We start from the raw sequence: 27,686 nt of genomic DNA, 5'->3' as shown, positions 1-27,686 counted from the left end.
GTTCGATCAGCTGCTGGAACTTCTTGTACACTCTCTTCGATTTTCATTTATCGTTAATTGAAGGTGGGTAGTAGTTTGGAAAACGATGTACGATTCGACGAACATAGTATTTTTTTTAGCTTCTTTTGCAAGCAGAATCCGTTTGGTTTAGAAATACAAACGGCAAAGTATGATAGAGCAAAAGACAAGCAATAGACAAAAAGTCAGAAAGCAATGCAGTGTCTATCACAGAATGTGGAATTACGTATTGTTATCTTTGGGCAATAATGGTATCAAAAAGTCGCTTTCATGTGGGTTTAATGGTTAAATGAAAAATACAAATAGAAAGTGGTACTTTCTTTTCGTACGTTGTACATTCGTTAATGACTTTTGTAGCCGCATTTCGTTAAGATACTTTTGCATGTTTAGTAGTCATACATTACGAAGTTCATTTCCGATTTTGATTTATAGTTATACGTTACTTTGCCAAATGCACGAATCACATGCGATTCTGATATTTAAAAAGAAGATACGCATTTGATTCTACTACCAACCACTGATATTTGTTTTTTTATATCTTTTGCTCGGGTTTGAAAATTCCAATCTGGCAGTCGAATATGTAGAAAAAATGTATTATGACGGAATGTTGAATGGTGAGATCAGATTGCTAATACATTATGCGAGGTTGACAGAAAGTTTCAGTTTAGTTGTTTGCTTGAACGTCTGAAGTTTGCTGGCCCAGCTGAAACAGTGCACGTAGGTTGGTTCAGACACCCAGAGTCATAACCACATCATCAACAAAATTTCTGCTGTGTCCACAAGAAATGCCTTGCGAGTTATAAAGATCCGCACCACTTGCATCTCGCGATTATCCTTCTTGTTGGTCTTCCGCGACGTTACGTCCAACAATAATAAATCCTCGAGCGCAGTCTACTCGTTGGCCATTGCCCATTACATCTTTTACCTGATGTTTTAACCTGGTGCAGAGGACGGCTGCGCGCGCCTGTACGTCGCGTGGTGGACGTGGTGTGAGAGAATGGAACACGGTACCGCTAATCGGACCGTCGACCACTTGCAGTCGGTGATTTGCCAGCGTTGAATTGCGGTTGATTCGGTTGATGTGCAACAGGTGAGACATGTGTTGCGACCGAAGAAAGAGTGTCCAAGAAGCGCGATAATCTCGTTTTCCTCATTGGTGGTTGTGTTTCCGTTCGAGGTTTTTTTTTTTTGGAATTTTGTGCTTTCTGTGATGTGAGGTTTTCCACTTTGATGTCACCATACAGTCGGTACCGGCCGTTGCCGGGTTCTGACGGGATATCAGTGCTGCAAACTCCTCCAGGATGTCGTCCGACACCACCGAGCGCCTGTCGCTTCCTCAGGTGGATCTCTAAGTTGAGTCCGCAGCCGGTGAACAAACAGACACTAGGTGAGGCCGGAACCTTGAGATTTTTCGGAAAGGTTAAGTTTGTCTGACGAATGTATTTATTGGATTTGTTGAATTATGCAAGAGAAAATTTGTGGATTTGCGACTGTTTTTTTTTCGCGTCTGCTTTAATCCGCTCGGCAGTTTCTGTTACAATGGATGGAAGAAATTCAGGTCTTGCAGAGTTCATTCGACTTTGTTATCTCATTGAAATTTGTTATAGTGGCCCGGTTTCCGTGCGTTCCTCCGGTACCGAACTTGAGAAAAGAAAAAATGTTGGGTTCCGGTGAAGATTCATTATATCATTTACATCTGTCGGTAAATAGGAATATGGGGTAGGGTAGTTTTTCCTTTCGTGATCTAATGGTGTTTAAAAAAGGGAAATGTATCAAAATTTGTGTTTCACATCAACCTTAAAAAGAGATAAATTCTGATTCTCCATATCGTTACGAGAATGGTGGTGTTATTAACTACGTATCAGTACATACTCGACTACGTACATACGTAATTGCCCTATAACATGAAAAGTAATTGTAACAGAACCGGTTGAAAGGTTGAAAATCCATGTTAATGTTGTCCTGTCTGTAACTTAATGCAGATAATAGTTGATGAATAAATCTTTCCTTTTTGAAAACATTATAATTTTGTGGAAGACAATTCTGCTTTTGATTTTTTCTGCGGGATCTACTTAAATAAATGAAACTCTCAGTTTATCGATTATTTTGCAAATAATGTTTTGTGGAATGTGAAGATAGCGTTTAATTATGTATCACTATTTAAAGTTTTTAAATATTCTTCAGAACGAATGAAACGACTACGTAATACGTACCTGCTTGCTTGCCAAATTCGATAACATTGACGCAAACAGCTTAAACATTGAAACAGTATTTTGTATCTGGTTAATTATTTCGTTTTTAATTGCTGTCAACTTTCTGTTTATTTTCTTGATAATTTTACCGTTGTGGATGTGTATACGCCGATGAACCGAATGGATTTTTACTCGATCATATCCACTGAAAATTTTTTTTAAACGTATATCTGTACCTTAGAGGCAAAGAATCGTATCTCCAATTTAAGGCTGGTATTATTGGATTTTGAAAGTCCCAGACTTAATGGAGATACGATTCTTTACCTCTAAGGTACAGATATAAATCGAAGAACACGGTTTTGTTTTGGAATATATTTTAATATCATCGATACATCTTTAGTTTTACGTTCTGATTATAAGACTGTTTTAGAATTTTGAGAATCTCGTCAGTCCCGATGAAATTTCCTAAATGCTGTCGATGTCAAAATACACACGGAGCCATAGGTGGTATAATTTTTTTGAGATTGCGGTCAAGAACTCCCAAGCAGTTCTCACGTTAAGAATACGTTTACGTCACAAGTGTGTTGACACTAACGATTCCACAAAATCTTATTGAAATAAATAAACACGGCAAAACACTGCGCCTTCTGATCGTGTAATTAAAACGAAATTAAAGTGCCGGCCCAGTTTCGGAGGAAAGCACTAGCAGGCGCCTATTTCTTTCTTCATTATCAGAGTACTTTGCCTACTCAAGTTTCCAGTCTTGCAAGGATTTACATCTTTTTCGTTTTAAACGTTTTGATATTTCTTAGTATTAACCACGTGCTTGCTTGGTAAATTATCAGAAAATGCAAACACTCAACGTTTCGTGTTCTTACGTAATGTTTGATTGTACACCGTTGGAAATGTTTGTTTTGTATCTAATGATAAAAAGAGGTGTACAGCAATTTGAGAGCTCCACCGTTTGCACTCCGTTCCAGATTTTTAGTTTCGTGGTGTAGAAAAAGGCATTGAAGCACTGCAGCTCGTTTTGATTCCGTTAATCCCTCCAGGATCAGGCTAGTTGCTCAGAACAGTCCTAAATACGATACGTTAAAATTATTTCGGAGAAAAATGAAGCGAACATTAAAGCACGATGTTGACATGTTCCGAGCTTAATTTACATGTTTTTCAGTAGAGGGAAGGGCCCAGATTGTGTCAGACGTTGATTCAGAGTGTTTAAATGTCATCGAACATTTATGGGCAAATTTTTTATTAAAACCCGAGATGAGACAAATTGCATTATGACAGTCACATGTTACATATTCAATTAATTATTGTATAGTAAATTTTTTTGTCTTAGAAATGGGAGATATTCGAGTGTTCGCGGAAAGTAAATTTTACTAAAAATGTTGTGAAAGCCCTTGCACAGTGTGCAGCACTCAAGATGAAGACGCTGATATTTTCGTTGTTTTTAAGAGTAGAAATTTGAATTTTTGCGGAGTCGTTAGAACTTCATGAGTTGCATCTTTTGATGTAGGTACTCGATTGTAAGTTCTCAATCAGGGCAACCGCGACCACGTGAATGGGTCTAATTTTCGATATTTGGCTGGCTTCGCGTTGGAGGTATCGCAAAAAGTTGTTCAAAATTCAATTTCGACTCCTTGAACCGTGTTTCAGGCCATAATTCGCATTTAGATTTTTTTTTTCAGTTTATTTGTAATTTGTTGCAATGTCATTTGTGTTTCATTATCTGTTTCAATTTTTGTTGAATAAAGAACAAACAGTTTATTATTGTTTTTCCTTTCCCTTCATTTAAACGGCATATTATTCAAAACTGAAAATTAAAATTTGGATTGTGAGCGACCTTTGGCCAACATTACATATTTAAAAAAATCAAAATGCGATTTTTACGTTGAACCTCGTTTTCTAATAACTCCTTTTGATATCTCCATCTCCACTCTAACCTCAAAATATATATCCAAAATCCAAATGTGATTTATTGCGAGGGGATGATATGTATGCAAAGTTGAAGTGGCCACCAACGTTTGTTAATTCAATTTTGTAAATTGTAACAATTGTGAATTCGATTGATGACATTTATTGACGGAAATAAAAGTTCGGCACTTCAAAAAAAAAAGTAGAGCGGTGCAGGAATATTTACGTGTGCAAAAATTTCAAAGCAAATGTATTTGGCGTGCACCAGGGATCTACGGAAGACTATTTCCCTAAGAAAATTTCACATTAAGATAAGCAGTCATTTAAAACTGAATCATGAACATTACCAAGAAAAATTTTGGATTATTTATGAATTTTTCATTTTTTAGTGTTGCTCATGTGCAGGATACTCGCTGATATTCGTTCGTTGCTAGGTGATTTCTTTAATATGTATTAATATGATTGGTTTGCTTCAATTTAGCTAGTTGAATTTGGGCATTTTGTTTCTGGTTAGACCCGAGAGCTTTAGCTCGAGGGTTTAACCTTTGAATAAAAATGCCCAAATTCAACGAGTAAAATTGTCAAAGCAAAAACGTTTCAATGAAAATTGGGAAATTGGTCAGATATAAAAAAATTAGGTCGTGTTATTTTTGGCAAGATTAATTCCAGAATACAAACTTTAACGTCAATTATTTATAATGTTTACACTTATTAAAAACACAATTATTAAAAATAATTTGAAAATCTTGACAGGAGTAGCATGCAATTTTATCCGCTTTTGACAGAAGACAGACTAGGAGGATTGGATTAATACGAACGTTTGATGTATGTGGGAATTAATCGTACTAATTCTAAGTTTTTATAGCCGTTTTTCGTTCATTCGTGAAATTTTATGTCAGTTCGTCATGGAAAAAGTCAAGGGAACCACCTTAAATGCCACTAAAACTTTCTAAAGTCGATATTATAACAGCGTATTAATCCATTCTGCTTGATTTACGATACGAACTACGTTCTTGTCATACACCAGAATTTCGAATAAGTTTGCATAGAATGGACCATTATTCAAAAGTTAAATTGGGTGTAGAGTTCAGGGCCACGCATCGGTAATGTCTCCGTTAGATCAAAATACAAGAGGTGTGTCCCTTCGTAGGTCGACGTTGAGACAGCGTACATTTTAATTGTGTTTATGTTTACGTTTTTACGTGTGTCCTGAACGAGAGTCCTGCGAAGACTTACTTTGTTTGAAGAGACGTGACTCAGATTGGTCATATTGTTGTTTTAATCGGAGTGACTTATTAGGTGTAATTGTCCGTTGTTTGGTTTTAACGTCGCTTTAAACGCGTGACCAACGTCGATATTTCTTTGGATGTTGTTTGTTATAATTGTTTGATCGATTCGTCCTAGTTTTTAAAATCGGGAGCGAAAGGACTGCGATTGTCTTCAATTTATGTTGCGTTTGATTCATTGCGTCATGCGTGCAATTGCGCTACAATTAAATGAAAACTGTGACTTAAGTGCAGTTTTTAATGTTAATGCTGGAACGGTCGAATCGAAAGTATGTTATTTGGATGAGTCACAGCGGTGGTTTTGCGACATGGTTGCATTTAGCGTCTAATCTAATTTCCTTGGTTTGGCTCGAACACTTGATAATCTTTTCAATACTTCTTGCAATTGCTGAATCTTGAGTGGTCGGCTCCACATCAAAATTTTTGCGACACCATCTTCGAACTGTTTTGTCGATGCAGACTCGAATCGGCTCCACTTGATCGATGCAGCAACGGTACATCTTCCCACAAACTCTCGATTCGGCTCTCCACGTCCAAAATACATGTCAGTGGGTTAATATCCGCGTACGGCGCTTCTAAAAGTGAATACGAAGTTGGATAAACTGACGAATCCGGTTTTTAATGGCACCCAAATCGATTAGCATATTTTAAAATTCGGCAAAACAAACGCACGCACGCGTTGGCTCTGCCATTGTGATTTCCACGTGTTCGCCGAACGAAACTTGTTCCTTGCTTTTTTTTTTGAATTGCCACGACTTGGAATTACCTTTTCCTACAAAGAAGTTTAACTTCGGTACCGCATTCGGCAAAACTTGCACTGTTTAATGGGCTTCAGCCACGCGACAGATATCGATCTGTCAAAAAAATGGAGATTGTGACATTTCATCCTGCCCGGATTTTTAACCGCAGTTCCTTATTGTTCAACATCCTTAACACTTGGAGCGTTTCCGTTTCCTGCCCTAAACTTTCGCCATAAGACGACGACGTTGTTTCGCCAGAAAATAAGGAAATACGAATCAAGGCAAGCGTCATTCGGAGGGCGAGGGAAAAAATGAATCAATTTTACAGCATTGAAGTAAACAGAATGTGACCTTCGATCCGTTCTGACATAAGAAAACAATTTTTTTTTAAACTTGTGGATCGGAAACTTTCCGAGTCGACAAAATTGGATCTGTAGTATTCTCGAGTGCAAGGTTAGAGTTGTATTTTGAAATGCATGGACAGGTTCGGATCCAAAGACGTTCCACCAAGTTCCACACCAAAGATCCTAAGTAATAAAATTAGTTGTGAAATTGCGATCGGGTTTCAGAATGTCAACGGTGTCACAATGATGGTTTTAATTGCATAATGAAACAGCAAAGTGTAAAATATGCGATATTTCTCAAGTACTTGTTGGTCAAGTCCGAGATTATTTCTTGTCGTTCAGTAATGTAGATCGAAGTTCGATCTCTTGCATGATCAATGATCAATACACTTGAGCGTAAATGTATTGCGAAGGAGGCAGTTTTGTTACGTAACTGTCATTAAGAATTTTATGACGTAATAATGCATATATCTTTGTAAGAATGTGTGCTTAATTTTTTTCATTTTACCTTGGTGCGTGGAAAATGTATTCCTAATTTCCACGCCGATAAAAACCGTCGTCGTTATCTGTTTTGTTTTTTTTTTTGTATGTCGGTTTCATGGTCGTTTTTTAATTGTGGAAAAAATGGAAAACAAAGCCAACTATTGAACCGTGCAGCAAATTAAGCAAAAATGGAGATTTTTTTCACCTTCGCCGACAAAATATATGGATTATTACAAGGTGTTTGGTTTTCCCGCAAAAATAACTCTGATTCTGTTCCATTTGTTTATTTGTTTAGTCATTGTGGTACAATGTATTAGTCAGTTGCGTAATTTTTGCGACCACTTTCACTCGATGGTCGAAATGGAGCGCATATCCCTCCCGGCTTTCACATTTCGTTATGATTTGTTGGGAAATGGCGAGATGAACGGACACGCTCGTGGCTTGCTCACCAATAAGATGTGTAATTTTTTCCGCAAACAAGAGGCATCAATTCGAATTTCTCGTGATGCGGTGTTGTTTCTTCTTTCGCCTTTCCTCCACGAGAGATCACGATTTTGTTCCATTTGTATGTGGCGGTCATGAGAGAAACTGGCCGATAACGGAAAGAATTTTCGAACGATTTCGGAACTAAACGTAATAGTTATTTTCATATGACTAGCGCTGTCAGATCACTTTTCAGATATGAGGTCGAAATTTGAAGCACGAGGCGTCAGCCAAGTGATGCAAAAAAGGCCGAATACCTGAAAACTTCAGCTCACGAATATTGAATAACGTGAAAATTTTGAGGTTATTTTTGGCAGATGTCAAGTTAGGTATATAACCGGGAAAGTTTATATATTTAGTTGTACAGGGTGTCTCAAAATTTGCGAATTCCGAATTCAGAGCGTGGTAGGGAAGGACCCAGTGGAGCTCGAAAAATACTTTTAAAAAAAAAAATTCGTTCTTTCTGAAGAAGATCTAAGCACTTTAATTTTGTTCAATACACAGCAGCCTTTATATCCACAGTGACAAAATACTATTCTAGCTACGTTACTGTTCCATTTTTAAGAAAATTACAAAAATTTTAGATTTTTTTACTCCAAAGTAAAGCTATTCTTCAAAAAAATTGTTTTACGTCATTATTCGGGAATTTTGAGACACCTGTATACCACTTTCCCGGTTATACGTCTCAGGAAACGAACACGAAAAATTTTTTTGCATGTCTATACATATTTGGCATCACCGTTGTTGGCTCAAAGTTTGAGATAATCTTCATCGCTTGTCCGACGAGAGGTACTTTTGACAGAAATGCGTGTCCACGAGTGTCGTCGTTAACCTCGTTTTCCGCCCGCATTGTCCCCAAAACAGAATAAGTATAACGTAGCAAAAGGTTGGCGGTTCTGCATGTTTCTCAACTTGTTCCGGTTGTGGAGTGTCGCTTCCGGATCGCGCTTGAACCCCGGAAAGATTGTGGCGATGATGAAAGCGAACAAAAGGATCATCATATTTTTTGCGTAACTGATACTCCAAGCCATTATCTAATTTAATTAGTCGGGTGTATTATTCTTAAACCGATTCGTGTAAATTGTTGTTAGCATTTCAGTAGGGATTTACGTAATCTTGTGTCGCAAGACACACTCCCGTGTGTGGTTCTTTCTTCGAGACAATAAATTGCCACAAAGTTCATTATCATATTATTTATTTGCCGAGCGTTGACGATTACTATCAAGGTAATTGGGTGTATTAATCCAACGGTCGCGTAATGCTAATCTCGGTTATTACACCCGGTACAAAAGTTCGAAAACGTAGTGTGCTTCCCCGTTTGCTGGCGGCTAAAGGACTTCGTTTTTGTGATGCCCGTATTCGTCATACTGGACAGAAACTCTTGTTTTCCCCATCAAAATGGCCAAAAATTAGTCCATCGATCGAAAAAATTGACAAGTTGATAGCTACAAGTGATTGTTTAGCTTGATTAAAACTGAGCAAGATTGATAGTTTTTTTCGAGAAAATTTGTCATTATCGAGGCGTTATTCAATTCGTCCATTAACAGCAGCGCTGATTACCAATAACTCGTCGTTACCAGCCAACCATCGCCGTCGGTTTCCTAATGAACAAACAACATATGGTGCGGAAATTGTTCGTGGACCGCTAGGAACAAACCGCATCACCGTCGATAATGACTGCATCGCAGAACGCGTATTTGGAACGAAATCGAAGGAAAAGAGCGATATTTTACCGTTACGTACGGACACCATCTCCGATTACTTATCAGTCTCTAACCTGAGACGCCGTCGCGATCTCGATTCGTGTTGAAAATACGACTTCCTAGTTTTCGAAGACCGGTTTCGATTCACAAATTTAACACCAGATGCCCCGAAATTCGAGCGCAGATGGTAGGAACACTTTGGGGAGAAAAAAAGATTAGAGGCAACGGGGTTAATTAACGAGCCGTTAACTCGCTTATGTAATTGTTAATGAAATCTTAAATTAACGGTACGCGTAAATTCGATTTGGCACAAAGGAGTTGGACAGATGTTTGATTAGGAGATTCCGATTCTGACAAGGATCGGGTTCGGTGCTTTGGCCGAAAAGTGGCTAGACTTGGATGTTTCGTCGATAAATCGGTCATTTCGTGTCACGGTACCAATTAGTTTTGACATAAACAAAATAAACTTGTGCATTGCTGATCGGTACCTTAATAGCTGCAGTTTGAACCGAAACTCGACTTTTTTCATTCTGTATTCCCATCTTGCAAAATCCCTCTACTTGGTATACGTGATGGTCTGCTGTCGTGCTTGTAATTTCTGATGATGTCGATGTCGAGAATGAACGTTGGGAATGAAGAACTCGAGGAAAAGCGTCGAAAAAAAATATATTTTCATTACTAAATAATTATTGAAGATTTACAAGCGAGAAAAAATTTGGTAATTGTTGACTTTACCAACTTGTGGAATTTTCGCATTTTTTCTGGCCAGACACCAGACACCAGCCTCCTAGATCGTTTCCCACCACTCAAATATTGCCTTTTTTCTCTCTTTTGTTGTGTTTCAAGGTCGCATCAATGTCTAGTATAACTAAAGGGCAAGGAAAATTCATTTGCACAACGTTTGAGTGGTGGGAAACGGGAAAATTCCACAAGTAGGGAGTCAACAATGACCAAAAATTTTTCGGAGTTACCACGAATAAACTATTGGAATACACTTCTTGTCAAAGACAAATTTAAATTTATCTGTAATTGCTGCGACTGGTTTTGTGTTCATGTAGAAGATGGTAAAGGTTAAAAAAAATCTTTAAAATTACGTAGTCAGTTATATTTTGTTGTATTTGTATGAGGTGATTGTGTAAGATTGAAGCTGACCTTGATGGAAGAGGTGCAAAAAACAGCCAATTTTTTTACATTCTAGTGGGGAAGCTGTCAAATTTGAAACAATTAGAATCAATTGACTAACAAGGTGTAGGCGAAATCTAGTCTTAATATATGCGAAATTTTCCAGTATCCACTTTGGTTTATTATTTCTTGGCTGCAATTACACGCTAGCTTTTTTTAACCGAGGATTTTTTGTTTTCAGAGAAAGCTTGCCCAGAAATTTGATGAGAACGTCAAAATTTTTACCAGGCAACACAGCTCCAGTTGTCAATGGCAAACTGACAAAAATGCCACATTTCTTGCGTACTTATTTATTACGGAGCAATAAAATTGTTATTAATATTTTTTAACAATTTAATTTTCCCTTTCCTCATTTTAATTTGTTTAAATCAAATTAAGTTTGATCAGCGAGGGAAAAATTATACGGTTTGCGTTTCTGCTTTTACTCGGAAATTTTATTTTATATCGGAACTCGGCAACTTCTTACCCAACGTTTCTATTATTATTAGCACAAAAATAATTTGAGCGTTGTAGAACCCGTTTTTAAATTAATTTATATACATTCTCCCATTAATTTATTCAGCGCCTTCGGAATAATGATTCCGCCCTCTCACTTTTCGTGAAGCAATTTTAGCTTGTTACGCACGACAACACATGACGAACAGTATTACTTTGCTTTTTTTTTGAAATACGAGAGTGTAGAATTAATTTGCTTTGATTTGTTCAAATTGTGAAACAATTTTGATCAAGAATCCATTATAAAGTTTAATAACGAATTGCGACAAAATGATTCGAAAAAAAAAATTATAATACGAAAGAATAAATGTTAATCTCGGCATGTAAATGTTGCAGTTTCGTTCCATTACGGTCCTGCAACATTATCGCTTATCTGCGATAGCGCTATTGACAGGTGACGAAGTTTAGCGAGTTATTTTTAATAGGGAATCTATTATTACATCCTCGATAACTGATTTCAGTTGACAAACGGACGTCGCACGGACATGACTTAGTCGACAACGGGTTATCAATCGATTTCCGTTCGAACTTACAGTTCGGCGTGTTGTGTTCGTGATTTTCCCCTTTCGAATCTGATACGAAAAAAAAAGAAAGAAAGGACAGAAACCCGAGGACTCGGTGTGTTCGTGTGATGTGTTTATGTGTAACCTTGCCGGAAATGTGGTACCCGTGCAGAGTCCTTCTCCAGAATGTGTCCCAGAAAGACCGAGGTGATCAGTCCGTTTTCTTTTCCTTTTCGATTAAACAACCGGTGCTGGTCTCGTATTGAGATTTTTCTTTTTTTACAGTTTGCGGGTGCGGTTACGTAACGATAGTACGGTTCGTTATTGATTGTTACGCCGAGGACGGTTTTTGAGGACGGAGTTTCAGATTTTTCTTTTGAGGTGTAGGTGAAATTAGGATGGACGCGAAATTGAACGGTACTCGATGACCCCGAAGTACTGTCCGAATTTCTGTACCGTCGCAGCTAGTGCTGTGAGTCAGCAGACCGTTCAACCACTCAATTGTAATTTTTAATCGTCCTTTCTCTTCATTTTTTTTGCATCGTAGTAATAACGGCCTTGACTGGTGTAGCGTGGGAGATCATTTCTGATGCAGATTTTTCCGAAGAGTATCAATTATTATTGGTTGCGGTTAGAGAACCTTTTCCAGTCGAACTTTTTTGTGTGTAGGCTTAAATTCGAATTTTTCTTTTTAACTTCTCATTTCAAGGATGTGAATCACAGTGTAAACGTTTTGCAACGATTGCGTCCGAACTCACGTTTTTCTAAAAAGTAAATAAGATTGTTGCGTTAAAAAATCAATGTGTGGTGTGGTCACGCTGTACCTAATAATTGTTGAAAGTTTCGAATCGAAATTCATTGTTTTTCATCGGAATTGAAGCCTGAAAATAGTAAAAATAATTGATTTTTACGTAGGTCAAGTGACGATATCAATTGAAAAATATAAAACTTGCTATCTTTAATATCACTCTTTTAATACTGCGATAATACTTCCTGTCGTAGTTTAACAAATTTACGATCTTAAAAACATGAAATTTAAGTCAATGAAAATTATTTTGATTATTATTTACTGTATCAGTCATGTGCATTCAGATTTGTGTTTGCTCGTAAATTCATTTTAGAAAGTGTCGATATTAAATAGAGCTCGTTGTAAAACAAAGACTGCCTGGACAAAGAGGAAAACTCTCCCTAATGACACAAAATCTGTGTTGACTCGATTGAAAGCATTGACTTTGATAAGCACAACTGTAAAAACATACTTAAGTCAATTGTTTCCACTTTTGTTTTGAACTTGAATTATCTGCTTACAAAAACCGAAACATAGGAAGTTACTTAAATGTAATATCGAAAGAATTCATTGTCCGTCCTGGATTTCGCCATTCGAATCGACCGCGCCCCCTCTATGTTTTCCAGTTTTTGCCGTTCGAAGAGCAACGATTTTGTTAATCGGGAGTAACCTTGACCAGATCAACGAATGTATAAGTAATGAGGTTTTTTCGGTTTGATTAATTTAAGTGCATCGATTTCGCAACGGTGACGGTCATGCTCTGAAAGAAATCGTTATCGGTGACCGCTTTCCACCGGGAAAATGCTCGTAGGTGGAGTATTGTGCGGACATGCGATCGGTAATTGATGTATTCTCTTGTTTTGACAAGACAATATCGTCGCACCTAACCATCACTCACTTAACCCCGATTAATTACCGTGAAATTCAGGTCTCATTACGGTATAGTAAATTGTTCCGTTTCTGGTGCGGTTCGGCGGAGGAATACAAACGATTCAATTTGGCGGAACCGCACCTACGAACAACGAAAACCTACCATATTGTTGCGTTTGATGTTGCAGATGACGCATTCGATGTTGTCGATAATGATCGGGATCATTGCTGGGAGTTCGTCTGGATTTCATTCGGACGTTGACTTCCTTTTGCTCGGAGAACGAATGTTGATTGTTTAATAATTTGGTCCCCATATCGGGACAAGGTTTAAGAAATTCCGGTTGAACTTTTAGCAACACCGAGCAAAAAAGTTTTTATAAACGGGGTTCGGCCAACGTTACGCAAACATTTTAAAGGCGACCGTTTGACTGGGGCTGAAACTGAAATATTGACATTAGATCGTCGATTAATCATATGATTTGGCCGTGCAAGCAGCCCACCAGTTTCATCTGACATGGATTTTTGCAGCACTCTGTGCACACAGAAGTGATCATAAAAACGCAACTCGTTTTAGAATGACACGATTTAATGTTGATTTTAGGATTAAAAGCATTTTATAGTACATTGTTCTTAAATTAATTTGTTACACTCCTTTGTCTCGCACATTTTTTGTAAAATTAATTTTTCCTACAACTTCTTTTGTCTTTCAATGACTTAATATGTTTACTTGTCAAGTATTTCCTCGGATTTAACGTGGATTCTTCGGAGTCATCGACTTGGTTAATTATTATTATTTACCGTTTTCTTGAATTTTCTTTGAAAGCGTTGTCGACTTCTTGATTCTTTCTCAATCTTTGCATCTTTCTACTTTGACTGGAGCGAAGACAGTCGTCGTTGCGTCTTCGAATCGCACCACCGGGATTTAATCTTGACCCACATTCCGGGTCAACAGGCCCACGGCATTACACACAACATTGATTTATGTGGCAACGTCGCGCATCCTGCGCCATTCACGAAACACACGCCGTGTGCCAAACCACCACCACCAACGTCGTCGCCGTCGCCGCCGCCACCATTACCACCACCATCGTCACCGCTACCACCAGCGCCGCCGGAACATTTCCCAGTCGGTCCGCGATCGTTCACGACGACGAAATAACGAAAATCGTCGTCAACGTCAGAAATCAGCTGTTCGCAGTCTGAAAATCAGTTGGTGAGAACATGTGAGTGCATGTTGTCGTTCATTTTGAAAACGTAAGTCGAACAGCTGTTGTGTTAGCAGCGTTTGGAGATAGAGTTGTCGAGGAGGAAAGGATCGGTGGTTCCCCGAGTTTTAAGTTTTCGGACAAATTTGACAGTTGTGCGATTGATATTCTAAATAAAGCAGTACAACACATGACAACTTTTCTAAAATAGAACACATTTAAACGATTTTGGCACGGCTAGGAACGAACAATTTTAAAGTATATTTGATCTTTTAGTTTTGAAAAGTTCGGATAAATATAGAAGTAATGCTATGCATCAGCAGTGAATCTAGAGAAAGTGACGTAATGTGAACGATAAATGTTGGCGCCTTCAACAGCTCGGCTATAATTCAGTCATACCTTTGTAATTCTCTTATTGAATTTTCACAGTTTCCGAGTATACTTTCTTTTTTGGTAGCATTGCTTACCGGATGTTCTGAGCGTCGTGTATTTTTAGATTTCTTGGACTCTTCTGGTTATTTTCGTGGATTTTCCAAATTACAATAACGACTTGTGCGTTGGCGTTGTCAGTTGCGTAAGTGTAAAAAAATTTGAAAGGAATTGTTTGGCGATTCAGATAATAATTTTTTTTTGTTCGAGACTGTCAGAATTTGAGAATTTTCTCCTGTGTGAACGGATTTTGATAAATTTGACACTTGTCAAAACGAAACGTCAAGCTAATTTTAAAGATTTTAAGCGATTTGGAGCCTTCAAGGGGCTCGTCGAACAAAAAAAAGTTGTATTCAACTCGTTCTTGTGTAAATTGGGCTTTTTTTTGGCACTCGTGGACCTTTTAAACGCTCGTTTTTACTCGCGTTTTAAACTGGCCCACTCATGCCAAAAAAAGCCCAATTTACACACGAACTCGTTAAATAAACTACTATTATTCGCAATTGAAGCATGTTCACTTGGAATAAAATTTAAATTGTTCTGATCGATCGCGATAGTTTTTGAATTTTTTTTGTCCTATACGAAACATACAAAGAAGCTCCACTTTGTTCGTAAAGAGCAGGTTGAAAGTTAGTCAGTCATCTGACTATTTTTGTGAAACGAGTATACATTTAATAAAGACAAGGTATTTTTATCAAAAAATAACGATCGAATCGAAGCTTAAAGGTTACGTGTGCAGGATGTTTATCAAATATAATGTAAATCAAACAGCTATTTCCAGGAATATGATCGATAAAATTAACAGGAGTAGTAGGTATGTTGGTCACATTTCTGTCTATCTTGAGATTAAATAATTTGTACACACCCTAATTTCGGTATTTTTTCATAATTCGTATAATAATTATGCTCATAAAAAGAGATACTCCCTACACTTCCTGCACATTGATATAAATTTAATTTAAATTTAATATTTTTTGGAAAAGTAGGACAGCATGTGACATGTTTAGTTTCATTATGCCGTTTGAAAATGAATAAACAAGGAGCAGTCATATTGAAGAATGATGGTCATGGTAGCCGGAGTATTAGAAGACCAGCAGTAAGCTAGAATACTTACTTTAAAGAAGAATGTAAATTCAAATAAAAAAACCGATTTTATATAAAAATATTTAAATATTCCTGGAACTGTGCCATTTATCGTAAATAATAAAAGAAAATATGTATGTAAAAAACGTCAATTCAAATATTTTGACAGCTCGTGACTCGTTAAAAACGTAAACATAAACATGGGGGAAAAATAGAATTTTACTTAACATTCCGAATGAAGCAACAAAACAATGTTTAACCGTTGATCATTGTTATTACTTCTGCGCGGGTTTTATTACATTTTCTCTGGAAATTGCACGGCGACAATTTCTACCTCCGTCGAAGATTGTTTATTTCCAACACCTCATGGGACTCAATAATTTAGTCGGCAGTGATCACATCCGTTCCAAAATGATCAAATAACAGAATGCCGCTTTGTTCACAACTGTAATCTCCCAATTATTTAATAATGTAGCCGATATCTGTCAAAATTAGTCGAATGAACAAAATAATAACTCGGTGCATCCACCATTTTGTTGCGGTAAGCGAAGAAGTTGTATGCATTAGATTTATTTTCAAAACGTCTCGGACCAAAAGTTGTAATGTAAGAACGAACGCACTAATTAAAAAACGAGACACTTTCTCCCTACATCCTTTCACTATTAGTGTTGTATTATCATGTCCGTTGTCTTGCTAGAAAATAAAACGTTAAACTCGTGACGGCAATTTCATGCTCGTTAAAGTCGTGCAAGGCTGCCGTTACAAATGTAAAAGTTCAATAAATGTAATGAACTTTGTTTGAACTTTCAAACAATAAACAATTAGATCTTCAAGGATTTTTTTTCATAAACACCGGAATCAGAAGAGGGTAATGTTGACCGACTATTAGAAAGAAAGTGTGAAAGTTGTTGATTGAAATTTAATTTAATTTGACGTTCGGAATGAAATTGGGTAATTTTTTTGGGTGCGTCTTAATATGTGTTGGTTTAGTTGGAACGAAAAACTGAAGAAAAACGGAATACAGGCTACTTCCGGAGGTTATTGCACTTTTTACATTTTGAATCTAATCTTAATACGTTCACGATGTTGTTTTAATGACCAGATTCAGTGCATGACTTTTCGATAAAACGATATAAGAATGTTGTAGTTTACCGACGCATCGTCGTTGTTGGCCGAAAACTGTCAAATTCTGTTCTCAACAGCATGCGGAATATCTTTCTTTGTTAACTTGGATGCGTGGAAATGTGTCGAGCGTATGGTCTTTAAATGACATAAATTCGTTTAAACATGCCCCCCACCCTTGGCCATAGTCCAGATACAAAAGATGTTTTTGTCAAGACTTAGATGAATGCCACACTTCCCACACTTGTTGCTGAATTTTTTCCCCTGATCGGATTCGAGCGTTTCTCGGCTCGAAAACGTAAAAAATTCCAATAATTGATTTCATCGTGACGAAATTGAACGAGGGGTGAATAAAAAAACGATTCTGTTAATACAACGTGATGAATGTATCCGGAAATAGCGTTCTCATGGTGTATCAGATACACACATAACTCCTTGCCCTTGCCTGAGCGGACCGACCCGTTCTTGAACTGGTTAATTTAATTTTTAAAGACTTAAATATACAGGGTTTTTTTTTAAATGGTAGTACAAATTTTAACCACGAGCTACTGGTTTCATGTAGAACTCGGAAAAACTGTTTAAAAAATTCTATGTGAAAAAATAAAATGACATTATTTTTTGAGCTACAATTTTTTAAATTGCTTTTAGTCTTCTACGTTGTTCCACAACCTCGTAGGTAAAGTTTCGACACATTTAAAAAATACAGCCTGTATATTATACCCTAGGTGTCCCAAAATTGGCGGACTAACAACCTATTACCCCATAGTGGATTTAAAATAATTTTTTCGATTTCCAAAGCTTCTAAATTCTCTATTATGCAGGATTAGATATTGGTAGTGAGTGACCTTGTACTTGGTGATAATATGTATGTACGATTAGAGGTAGCTGTCATGACAATGTAATACATTTATTTCGAAATAATTACCCTGTTAAGTACCATTTTCAAAGACCGCCAAATCAGCAAATATGTCCAACAGAATTTTTTTAACATTTTTCTGACGTTTACGATAATCTCTTCTAACACCATAGTGCACCGTTAGTACGCCATTTTTGGGACACCTGTATGTTATAAAATGTGCGCCAATGCGAAGTAGCCTCTAGGAAATATGCTTTAAAACAAGGAAACCGCATTGGTGTACGTTTTATAAAATATGTATGATAAACAGGCTGTATTTTTAAAATGCGTCGAAATTTTACCTACAAGGTTGTGGGACAACGTAAAAGAATAAAAGCAATTAAAAAAAAAGTAGCTCAAAAAATAAGTGTCAATTCATTTTTTGACATAGAATTTTTTAAATAATTTTTCCAAGTTCTACATGAAGCCAGTAGTTCGTGGTTAAATTTTGTACCTACTAGCCTTTAAAAAAACAGCCTGTATACATAATAATATTGAAATTCATTTTTGTATAGTAACAAGTGATCTAACTCGCACGTGGGGGGAATCTGTCAGGTGCATTTAAAGGCTGTATGACACGATGCTAAATTTTGTAGAAAATTTGTTTGAAAATGAGAGAGACCCTCGATCAGGACCAATGAACGATCAGGATCATAGTCTGTCTTTGTCAGATCCTGATCGTTCATTGGTCCTCTCTCATTTTCTAACAAATTTTCTACAAAATTTAGCATCGTGTCATACAGCCTTAAGACTTTTTTTGTGTTTGTTTTGAAACCTCATCAGTTTTCTTGGGAATACTCTTTGAATTCGACGAAATATCTCGGCAGGACGAGATTTACAGGCTTAAGCGATTTGCGCTGGGTGACGTGTGTTTTGTTTTGTGAACTGGTTCTTTCAAAAAATATTGGTTCCTTTTGTCGGAATTCGTGGTAGAAATGAATTTCTCAAAGAGAGCTCGCCCTTCTTGAGGAATCACCTCGTCAAAGAGCGACTAGCTGTGAAAGGCGTTTCGATTGCGAAATTTCAGCCGCTTCTTTGCGCCTTTTGAAAAACTACAGTCCAAACAACATTAATGGAATCGGCAAAGAAAGAAAGCAAACACATGACGCACGTATAGACTTGCGTCATCACGGTCAACAGCTGTTGAGGTGTATCGAGCAATAAGGATGTAACCGGTATTGTAACAGATTGCAGGTGATATTACCCAATTTCAGTCTATAGGTCTAAGATGAAAGCAGATCACGGCTAATTTTTGATCTGACAGTTAACCCCGAAAGCTCCTCCGACAGAGCCATCTGGGACATTTACACGTTTCAACAATCTTTGTGTGAAATGGAACAAACGACGCTGTATAACACTGTAGTGTTGGTAACGACCCGTGACAGACATATTCGCGTATTATTTTATGTTTCGAAAGAGAGGGTCTAATGTCGTCTTCGATTTAATTTTAGAACAAACGTCGACGAAAAGCCGAGGGACGAATCCGTGCTTCGCCGTTTGCGGATACTATGTAATTTTGTATAATTTTCGTACCGCATTTACGACGTGACGTGATCGTGATAAAATAATCCATGACAATGGTGGAAGATAAGCGTGAAGGATTTTTTTCGACGTTGTATCGACTCGAATGGTCTACTGATATTGGACTGCACAATTTTGATCACTTGACAAATTTTACTGTTGAAGATTCAGAAGCATGTTTTGTAATAGCCTCTTGCTTGTGTTCAAGTTTGTTTAAATTCAGCTTTAAAACCACTGCCGGGAGCTTTCAGTTTTGAAGTAAATCATTTTTCAAATGGGATAATCGATTTTTCCGTACCAAACAAAATACATACATACGAGTACCTGTAAGAAAATATAAATGTCTACAAAATTTCAATGAAGTATATTTTTAGCAATATGTATTGGTCCCGATGTGGGAAGTATCAATATTTCTTTATAGGCGAAGAAAATGAAGGAACGAAAGTTGCAGATAGCTCTTCATTTCGGAGAAATCAAAGCAACGTGTAATATAAAACGTGCCCAGTCCAATTAAACTTTTACGACTCGACAATTCATCGATTTATCTGGTTCATTTTGCTACTTCTATGGGGGAAATATTCGAAGATGTCTCTGGAGAAGCTCCAAGATGCGAACTTTTTTTTTAACGCTTCCAAATTTAGAACTGTATTGATGTTGTATCTGTTCCTGCTGTCGTATAATTTTCATTAGTTTTTTTTTTAATTATCGTCGCATTTGATCGATCTAAAATAGTTTTTATTGTCGGATTAATAAACATTTAAGCTGATTCAGAACGCCGCTACAATATCCACTTCCGTTTCCGTGCCGTGAGCGGAGGCCTCTCCCTTGACGCACTCAATGGTTGCGTTTAATTTCAGTCCAGTTTTATACACCCGGAACCTTGAACTTTCTCCGGGTCTCCGGAACACGAACCCTAACCTCAACTATACGAATGATGTATCGTCCTGGCGACTTGAGAAATTTAAACAAATGCTCAAACCCCGCATTGCGACTCGGGGCAACCCGATAAGGAGAAGTTTTCGTACGCACTCGGTCAATTTATTAAAAGGTGACACTTTAATTGGAGTAGTTTTAAAGTGAGTAATTTGTACTGTCGCCACAGCTCAAAGAAATTAGAACCGTTAATTTCGCCTAAAACAATGCTGATGGAGTGACCGAGGGGAAAACCAACCCTTTTTTTTATTTTACGACCCAATTAAGTTCGTGGAAACAAGAAAAAGTTTCCACATTTTTAGTAAAAACAACACAGAAGGGAGTCCCAATTAAAGTGAATTACTACGAAATCAATCAATTCGTTCGGTTTTATCGTTAATTATCAGAGAAAAACATAACCAGAGTTTCGTCGCTCGTTATTTATTGCTTTGATTTCGCTGATTATTTTTCAGTTTTGTCGTGTTTTTGTTGCGAAAGACCAGTTCGATGTGAGCACACACAATACGGTCACGGTGGTCGATCTTATACCATTATTACCGAATGACCTCCCCAAATCACATCGGGTGCGATAATTAACAGCACGCTCACCAACATAGAAATTAGTTCTGCTACGATAACATCTCGCTTTTGTGCGAGTTGTGAGGTTTTTTCTTAGTCTTGTACACCTTGATGGCAAGAAATAGGCTCAGGTTTTAAGACAATGTATTGCGGGGACTTCCGTCTATCGAAAAAAGTGGTCCCAAAACTACTTTTTTTTTCATTTAAACGTTGCTGTTTTCATTTTGAGATTTTATTTAAAGAACATCGAAATATGACGTTCAGTTTCGTAATAATATTGCACTCAAGTCCGGTCTTTGAAATTCTACTGCGAAGAAGCTCGGGTAGGAGGAGGTCAGTTAATGACGTTGCTATGCACCAACGAAACAAATGTTAACACCCCATCGATCGACGGTGGCAGCGTGTGGTGTTTCTTGGTGGACCTCCCCTATGTCCAGACGGTTTTAAATATTGATCGTGTGAAATTTTAAGTCGGAATGGACGCATTAGTATCGTTCATTACATGATTCATGCAGATGTGAACCCGTTGATAAAAGTTTAACGAACACGCTGTAGAAGATTTCACAAATGAATGTCGGTAATGGCACCGGAAACGTCACATCGACCGTGACAATATTTCGTTGCTTCCGCAACATCCGCATCTTAATTAAACGCTCCTGTGGCTGTCGAAATTATCCAAGACGAGGGTGAAAGGTCAGAACCGGTGAATTTCGGTGAACAAACATTTTAGAGGAAAAAAAGCACCGCCGCGTTTACGTCTTGATGAAATGATGAGGGGTTTCACATAATAATAATCCGTTGAGATGGAATAATTGAAATCGTGGATCATTTTCGGACGTTCACTCGCGCTTTCGTCGGCGCAAGAATGCGTCGTGGTAACTGCAGGTCATAAGGATTCGTGTCGACGTGATGATATCGTAAGACGAATATGTTTCTTGTCGGGATTCGGTTCTTTTTGCACAGTTTATTTGCGTAATTATTTTTAGCATTTCGTAATAAAATTCATGGCGTTTACAAAAAACATTTTCTTTATGTTGCGAGTCTTTGGCCAAGAAAAACTGTCGGTTTTTAGCATGACTGTTAAATTTTCTATTTTTAAATCGGATCTAAACTGAACTTTGGATTATTTCATTCATTGAAAAACGAAAATAAAAACTTTTTCTTATGAGGAAACAGTAATCAACATTAACAGGTACAAAAGCCCATGTTGCACGTCCGTAAACTATTAAAGGTGCAAATCCACGATGAGATATTTTCATGCAATTTTGGTCTCATGATAAAGTTTGTCTAAACATAAGTGAATTTTATGGTTTTAACATCTAAAGTACTTTATGAGGGATTTTAGGGTTGTTCACGACAAATCCATCACAACAGAATATTTAGCTACCCTGTCATAAATTTTGCAACGCGTGCTGTCTTTGTTAAATGAAAAGCTGCAGATTTGGTTATTCCCACTTTTACAACATCCCTCATAAAGTACTTTAGTTGTTAAAACCGTAAAATTCACTTATGTTTAGACAAACTTTACAAACATTTCACGAACAACTTGCAGGAGACAATATCTCGTGCTATGTTTCAGTGTTTCATGTCTCTCACGAGTGTTTCCACAATGAAATTTAGTTGTTCGTGAAATTTTTGTATCATGAGACCAAAATTGCATGAAAATATCTCATCGTGGATTTGCACCTTAAGAGAGGTAACGGAATTGGGTAACAAAGTAAACAGTAGTGTTTTTTTTTTATTCGATTTTTGACGATAAGGTTTTGCTTTTGCAGATGAGCGCTGACGGAATTTGCTTGTATTTTTATTTGTTTCGTGGAAAAGTTCAAGATTATGAACTTTCATCAAAAGCCGGTCCAGTCATCACCGTGATTCATGCCGCAAAGGTGTGTACGTATTGTGAAAAAACAATTATCTATAAACATTCACGGTCTATTTACTGCGGTGGCAATACGAAGAAGAAAAACTGATGTGCAACGGCTGACGTCCGTGCCTGGTAATTGCTTCTGTAAATTCGAAAGCGCGAAATCGCGATCTAATTATCGAAATAAACATCTGAACAATGACAACTGTTAGGTAAGTTCTTTACCGTAACCTTGAAACACGCCCGGGTCATTTACCGGGGTTTCTATTTACCCTCGCCCGAAGTCGAATTACTCGTATTTTCGAATTTGTGGATCTTCTTGTAAGAGTAGAATGATGATGATAAAAAAAAGTGAAAGTAGCACTCGGTTATCAAAAAACTGAAGGGAAAGTCGAGAGTAATTTTCGTGATGTGGCGCACGTCGATTGTAGTCGCCCATAGGAAAGGATCATTTTCACCTAGGATAAATTGTGAGAGTGCAAGAGATGTAATCGTTTCGGCAGGAAATTTCCCTTAGTCAGATCTTAACTATTTTGCTTTACCGACGTTCATTCAAACTGTGCGGATCTAAAACTATCAATGAGGGAGAAACCTTGAAAGCTATAATTTTCGCCGCCTGAAAGGAGCACAACCCCATCGACAGAGAAGATTAGCAATTTCGAGTTCCAAGAATTGACTTTTGTTGGTCTACCTGTGCGAAGCCGCCCGACCTTTTGCTCCTAAATATGTACAAATTTCCAATGTTGATGTTGGTGCGTTCGATTTGTGTCTTTGACGGACACGATCAGCTTCTTCAGAAGTTTTCTTATCGACGTTTGTCTGAGCAACGCACCCGACATAGGTGGAGGAACTCTCTCTTGGCCGACCGCTCATTACCGCCCATTCTCTGTTGCGATAGCGTTTTTCGCGGGCATCGAACGGACAATCGGTCATCATCACATTTTACGCACACGTCGTTCTAACATCGCTTGGGCTGCGACTTTTACAAATTCACACTGGCTCGCCGCCTTCAGTCGAATTCCCTACATTTTCATGAAAGTTTTCGGCAAAACGACCGACACAGTCAGCCGGCGGGGGTCGTTTTCGTCGTGGTGGACGACGAACGTGCAGTGTAAAAATACCTGTTGTGGTCGTCGAATGCTGGAGAGCTATTGTCTGTCTGGCGCGCGCTACTCGTCGTTCTTTATCATGGTCCGAGTGACGACGGGGAAAATTCAAAAGTGATAAAAGACGTTTCTTGCACCGCCTTCATCTTCATCGAGGTATTTTAAATTGTTCTATTGTTTTTCAACGAGCGCCGACCATTAGCGACCATGAATTATTTATCCGTGTTTTATTGTCGCCAACCATTGTTCTTTCTTTGTCGGACAAACTGTTTTCCAGGGTTGCGAAAGTGATCATTTTCATTCGATTTTCAAGACACTTCTGTTGAAGTTGTGGGAAGAGGCGCGCTTCGGGTCCAGTGTTGCCCGTTCTGTCTGCGAGTGTAGAACAAATAGTCTACTTCAAACATGGAAACAGTGGAGTGGACTCTGTGTAAACGGTGTCTATGAATTCGTTTGTTTAATGAAATAATCGTACCTGTTTGTTTGCCTTCTACATCACGGTACGCCGGTTGTAATTCTCAGTTACGGCAGCTCTGATTGTTGTCGTTCGGAGTTTCACGAAGCGGAAGAATTTTCTTAATCAGTTCATCGTTTTGTTGCAGGGGTCCTGGACATGACTGCCACGGAGAACACAATCCGTTTCAGTGTCCACACCTTGGACAAAGCTACCAAAGCTAAAGTCACTTTAGAAAATTACTACACTAATCTCATAGCTCAACATTTCGAGCGAAAGCAGAGGTCAGTTGGTTTAATAATTTTATAGTGGTTGGAATTTGGTGACGATCATTTTGTTGATAGGTTAGCGAAATTAGAAGAATCACTGAAAGACGACAGCCTCTCGGAAGAGCAGAAACATGAAAAGCGCCTGCAGCACGCCCAGAAAGAGACCGAATTCCTTCGGCTGAAGCGGTCCCGTCTCGGCGTGGAGGATTTCGAACCGTTGAAGGTGATCGGACGGGGAGCCTTTGGCGAGGTCCGTCTAGTCCAGAAGAAAGACACCGGTCACGTGTACGCGATGAAAATTCTTCGCAAAGCCGACATGCTGGAGAAGGAACAGGTGGCGCACGTGAGAGCAGAGCGCGACATCCTCGTCGAAGCCGACCACCAATGGGTGGTGAAGATGTATTATAGTTTTCAAGATCCGATCAACCTCTATCTGATCATGGAGTTCCTGCCGGGAGGCGACATGATGACGTTGCTGATGAAGAAAGATACGCTGTCGGAGGAGTTCACGCAGTTTTACATTTCCGAAACGGCACTAGCTATAGATTCGATACACAAGCTCGGCTTCATCCACAGGGACATCAAACCAGATAATCTTCTCTTGGATGCGAAGGGACATCTGAAATTGTCCGATTTCGGGCTGTGCACGGGGCTGAAAAAGTCGCACAGGACGGACTTTTATAGGGATCTGAGCCAGGCGAAACCATCGGATTTTAGTGAGCATTCTCGAAAATACTCAATGCGTCATGTTTAAGTGTTCTTTTCAGTAATCACGTCGAGTCCGATGGATAGCAAGCGTCGCGCCGAAAGCTGGAAGAAGAACCGAAGAGCGCTTGCTTACAGCACCGTAGGAACACCCGACTACATAGCTCCCGAGGTGTTTCTTCAAACCGGATACGGTCCTGCATGCGATTGGTGGTCGCTCGGCGTCATCATGTACGAGATGCTGATCGGCTATCCGCCGTTTTGTTCGGAAAATCCCCAAGACACTTACCGCAAAGTGATGAATTGGAGGGAGACGCTGGTCTTCCCCGCCGAAGTTCCGATCTCTGAAGAGGCCAAAGATACTATTATTAAGTGAGTTGAGGAGTCGCGATCTTTCCATATCGAGTCATAATCGTCCTCTTCCCGTTCCAGGTTTTGCTGTGAAGCTGAGAGAAGGTTGGGTTCACAGAAGGGTTTAGAGGATTTGAAAATTATTCCGTTCTTTCGGGGAGTCGACTGGGAGCACATACGAGAGAGGCCGGCGGCGATACCAGTAGATGTTAGGTCGATAGATGATACGTCGAATTTCGATGATTTCCCAGATGTGAAACTTGAAATTCGTAAGTATTTTTATATATGTTTGACGTCGTAGGTCTGTGTCGACTCCCGACACATCTCCAGTTGACTTCTTGAAAAGTCAAAAAAAAAATATACTTAAGTATTCGGATGATACTGTATCAAAAGTTCAAGCGTAACTGGAAAATGTTAAAATTCATTTTTTTAAAATCATATTTCAAGCTGTTGGAAAGTAATTTATTATTGTGCTACTTGTAAAACGACTTCGCTGTATTTCGTAACACGAGTATGTATATCGTAAAAGAGCAGACTTTATAATTATGCGATTTTACAAACAGTCCCAAAACTGGTAATTTTGTTATCGTCCAACTTGGTGATATTAATAAATGATTTCAAAGAAATGCAAACCTTCCGTAATATGTATTACATACAAAGAAAATAAAATGATCATGAAAGCAAATGGATAGATCGAAACTGTTTTTTGAAATAGTTTTTGTTTATTATTAGCGAACATTTAAATGTATTATACTTCAGTAAACCACCACGTTCGCATTTTTTCAGCTGCTGCGCCCATGCCTCAAGACGGCGAGATCAACTACAAAGACTGGGTGTTCATCAACTACACGTTCAAGAGGTTCGAAGGTCTGACGCAACGAGGGACTCCCACAAAAAAATAATGTAGCACTACAATGTTTCGTCGATGATAGCTTACAATGCAGCGGCAGTTAATCGCTATAAACGAGCACTTATTTTTAGGAAATGATCCACACAACAACAAAAGAAAAGATGAAAATGTCGTGAAAAATATTCGCCTTTCTTTCGAGAAGTGCTCTCGTGTGTTTTTCTCGTTTTACCTGTACCTATTCCGTAGAGATGTTTTCTAAAAATAAGTAAATTTTTGTGTATTATAGGTCTGAAGCAGTTGTCACACTGTTTGCTTTTTGAGCTGTGAGAAGCTATGCATCTTTTGTTGTATTTACATTGATATATTCTCATCAAGTGTTAACTTTGAGAACTTACGTTCGAATAGGTTTATTGTAAATATATAAAATGACGAATTGTTAGTACAAAATGGGGTAAGGAAAAAATGTTACGAAACTACTGCCAATTATTTATGTGATTATGCTTTTGAAATAAAAAAGGTGTGCGTTTCGTGGAATATTTTTGTATGTAACGGTTTCACGTATCATTTTAAATACAACAGAAGATTTATGTGTATATGTTATTTTTTTTGTTTATTGTTACAAAGTGATACTTTTATTATTTACTTGTTTTTTTTATTTATAGACATTGTAATTCTTGATCATCAAGAACTATTTTGTATAATAGCTCGCGAAGGACATAGATTAATTACACTTTTACACCCTCCCTCCCTCATTATTCTGTCAGTGAGATCATACGGTTTTTTTTTCATGTACAAGACAAACGACTGTAGTTTTAGTATGCGGGTTTTAAGCAAGGAGTTCTCTACTATTAGTCACCTAATCGTTTTGTTAGTGAATTAATTGTGTATAATAATTTTTTTTTTGTCAAAGAAAATTATAGGAATATAAGAAGCACTTGATGAACAATTATTTTTCTACACGCGAATTTGGCAGATTTTACAGCGACCCCGAAATGTTATTAACTATTATATAGATTTTTGTGGAAGTGTATGTGTAGTTACTGCTAACATATCGACCAGTTGGGACTGTCAGACGGTCTGGATGTGTATCTGGTAGAATTGAAATTTTATAGAAAAACAAAAAGTATTAATGTTACGCTGTTGTAGCTCTCTACATGAAGTACCAGATTTTTTTCGTTTTTCAGCAATCTAATGCAAATGATAGTTTTTAAATTTATCCTTTAATTTGTTATTTATTGCGATGTGTATTATTGTTGGTCTCGCTAACAGGACTTGTACATATATTTACTTCCAAAAATATGTATAACTAAAAAAGTTTATTAAACCTATATGAGTAAA

At 38.0% G+C, this 27,686-nt stretch overlaps 1 protein-coding gene across 1 annotated transcript; it reads left to right on the top strand.

Annotated features, from left to right (window-relative positions):
• Nucleotides 1-1,044: 1,044 nt before the first annotated feature.
• Nucleotides 1,045-27,686, top strand: trc (Serine/threonine-protein kinase tricornered). The gene is made up of 6 exons (XM_069056307.1): nt 1,045-1,405; nt 24,322-24,457; nt 24,518-25,158; nt 25,210-25,519; nt 25,580-25,767; nt 26,285-27,686. The coding sequence occupies exons 1-6, from the start codon at nt 1,249-1,251 to the stop codon at nt 26,398-26,400; spliced, it is 1,548 nt and encodes a 515-aa protein (XP_068912408.1). The 5' UTR covers nt 1,045-1,248; the 3' UTR covers nt 26,401-27,686.

The sequence above is a fragment of the Tenebrio molitor genome, chromosome 1, assembly GCF_963966145.1.
Source record: "Tenebrio molitor chromosome 1, icTenMoli1.1, whole genome shotgun sequence".
Classification (NCBI taxonomy): Eukaryota; Metazoa; Arthropoda; class Insecta; order Coleoptera; family Tenebrionidae; genus Tenebrio; species Tenebrio molitor.
Note: the sequence above shows the minus strand (reverse complement) of the source record. Positions and strands in the feature narration are given on the sequence as shown.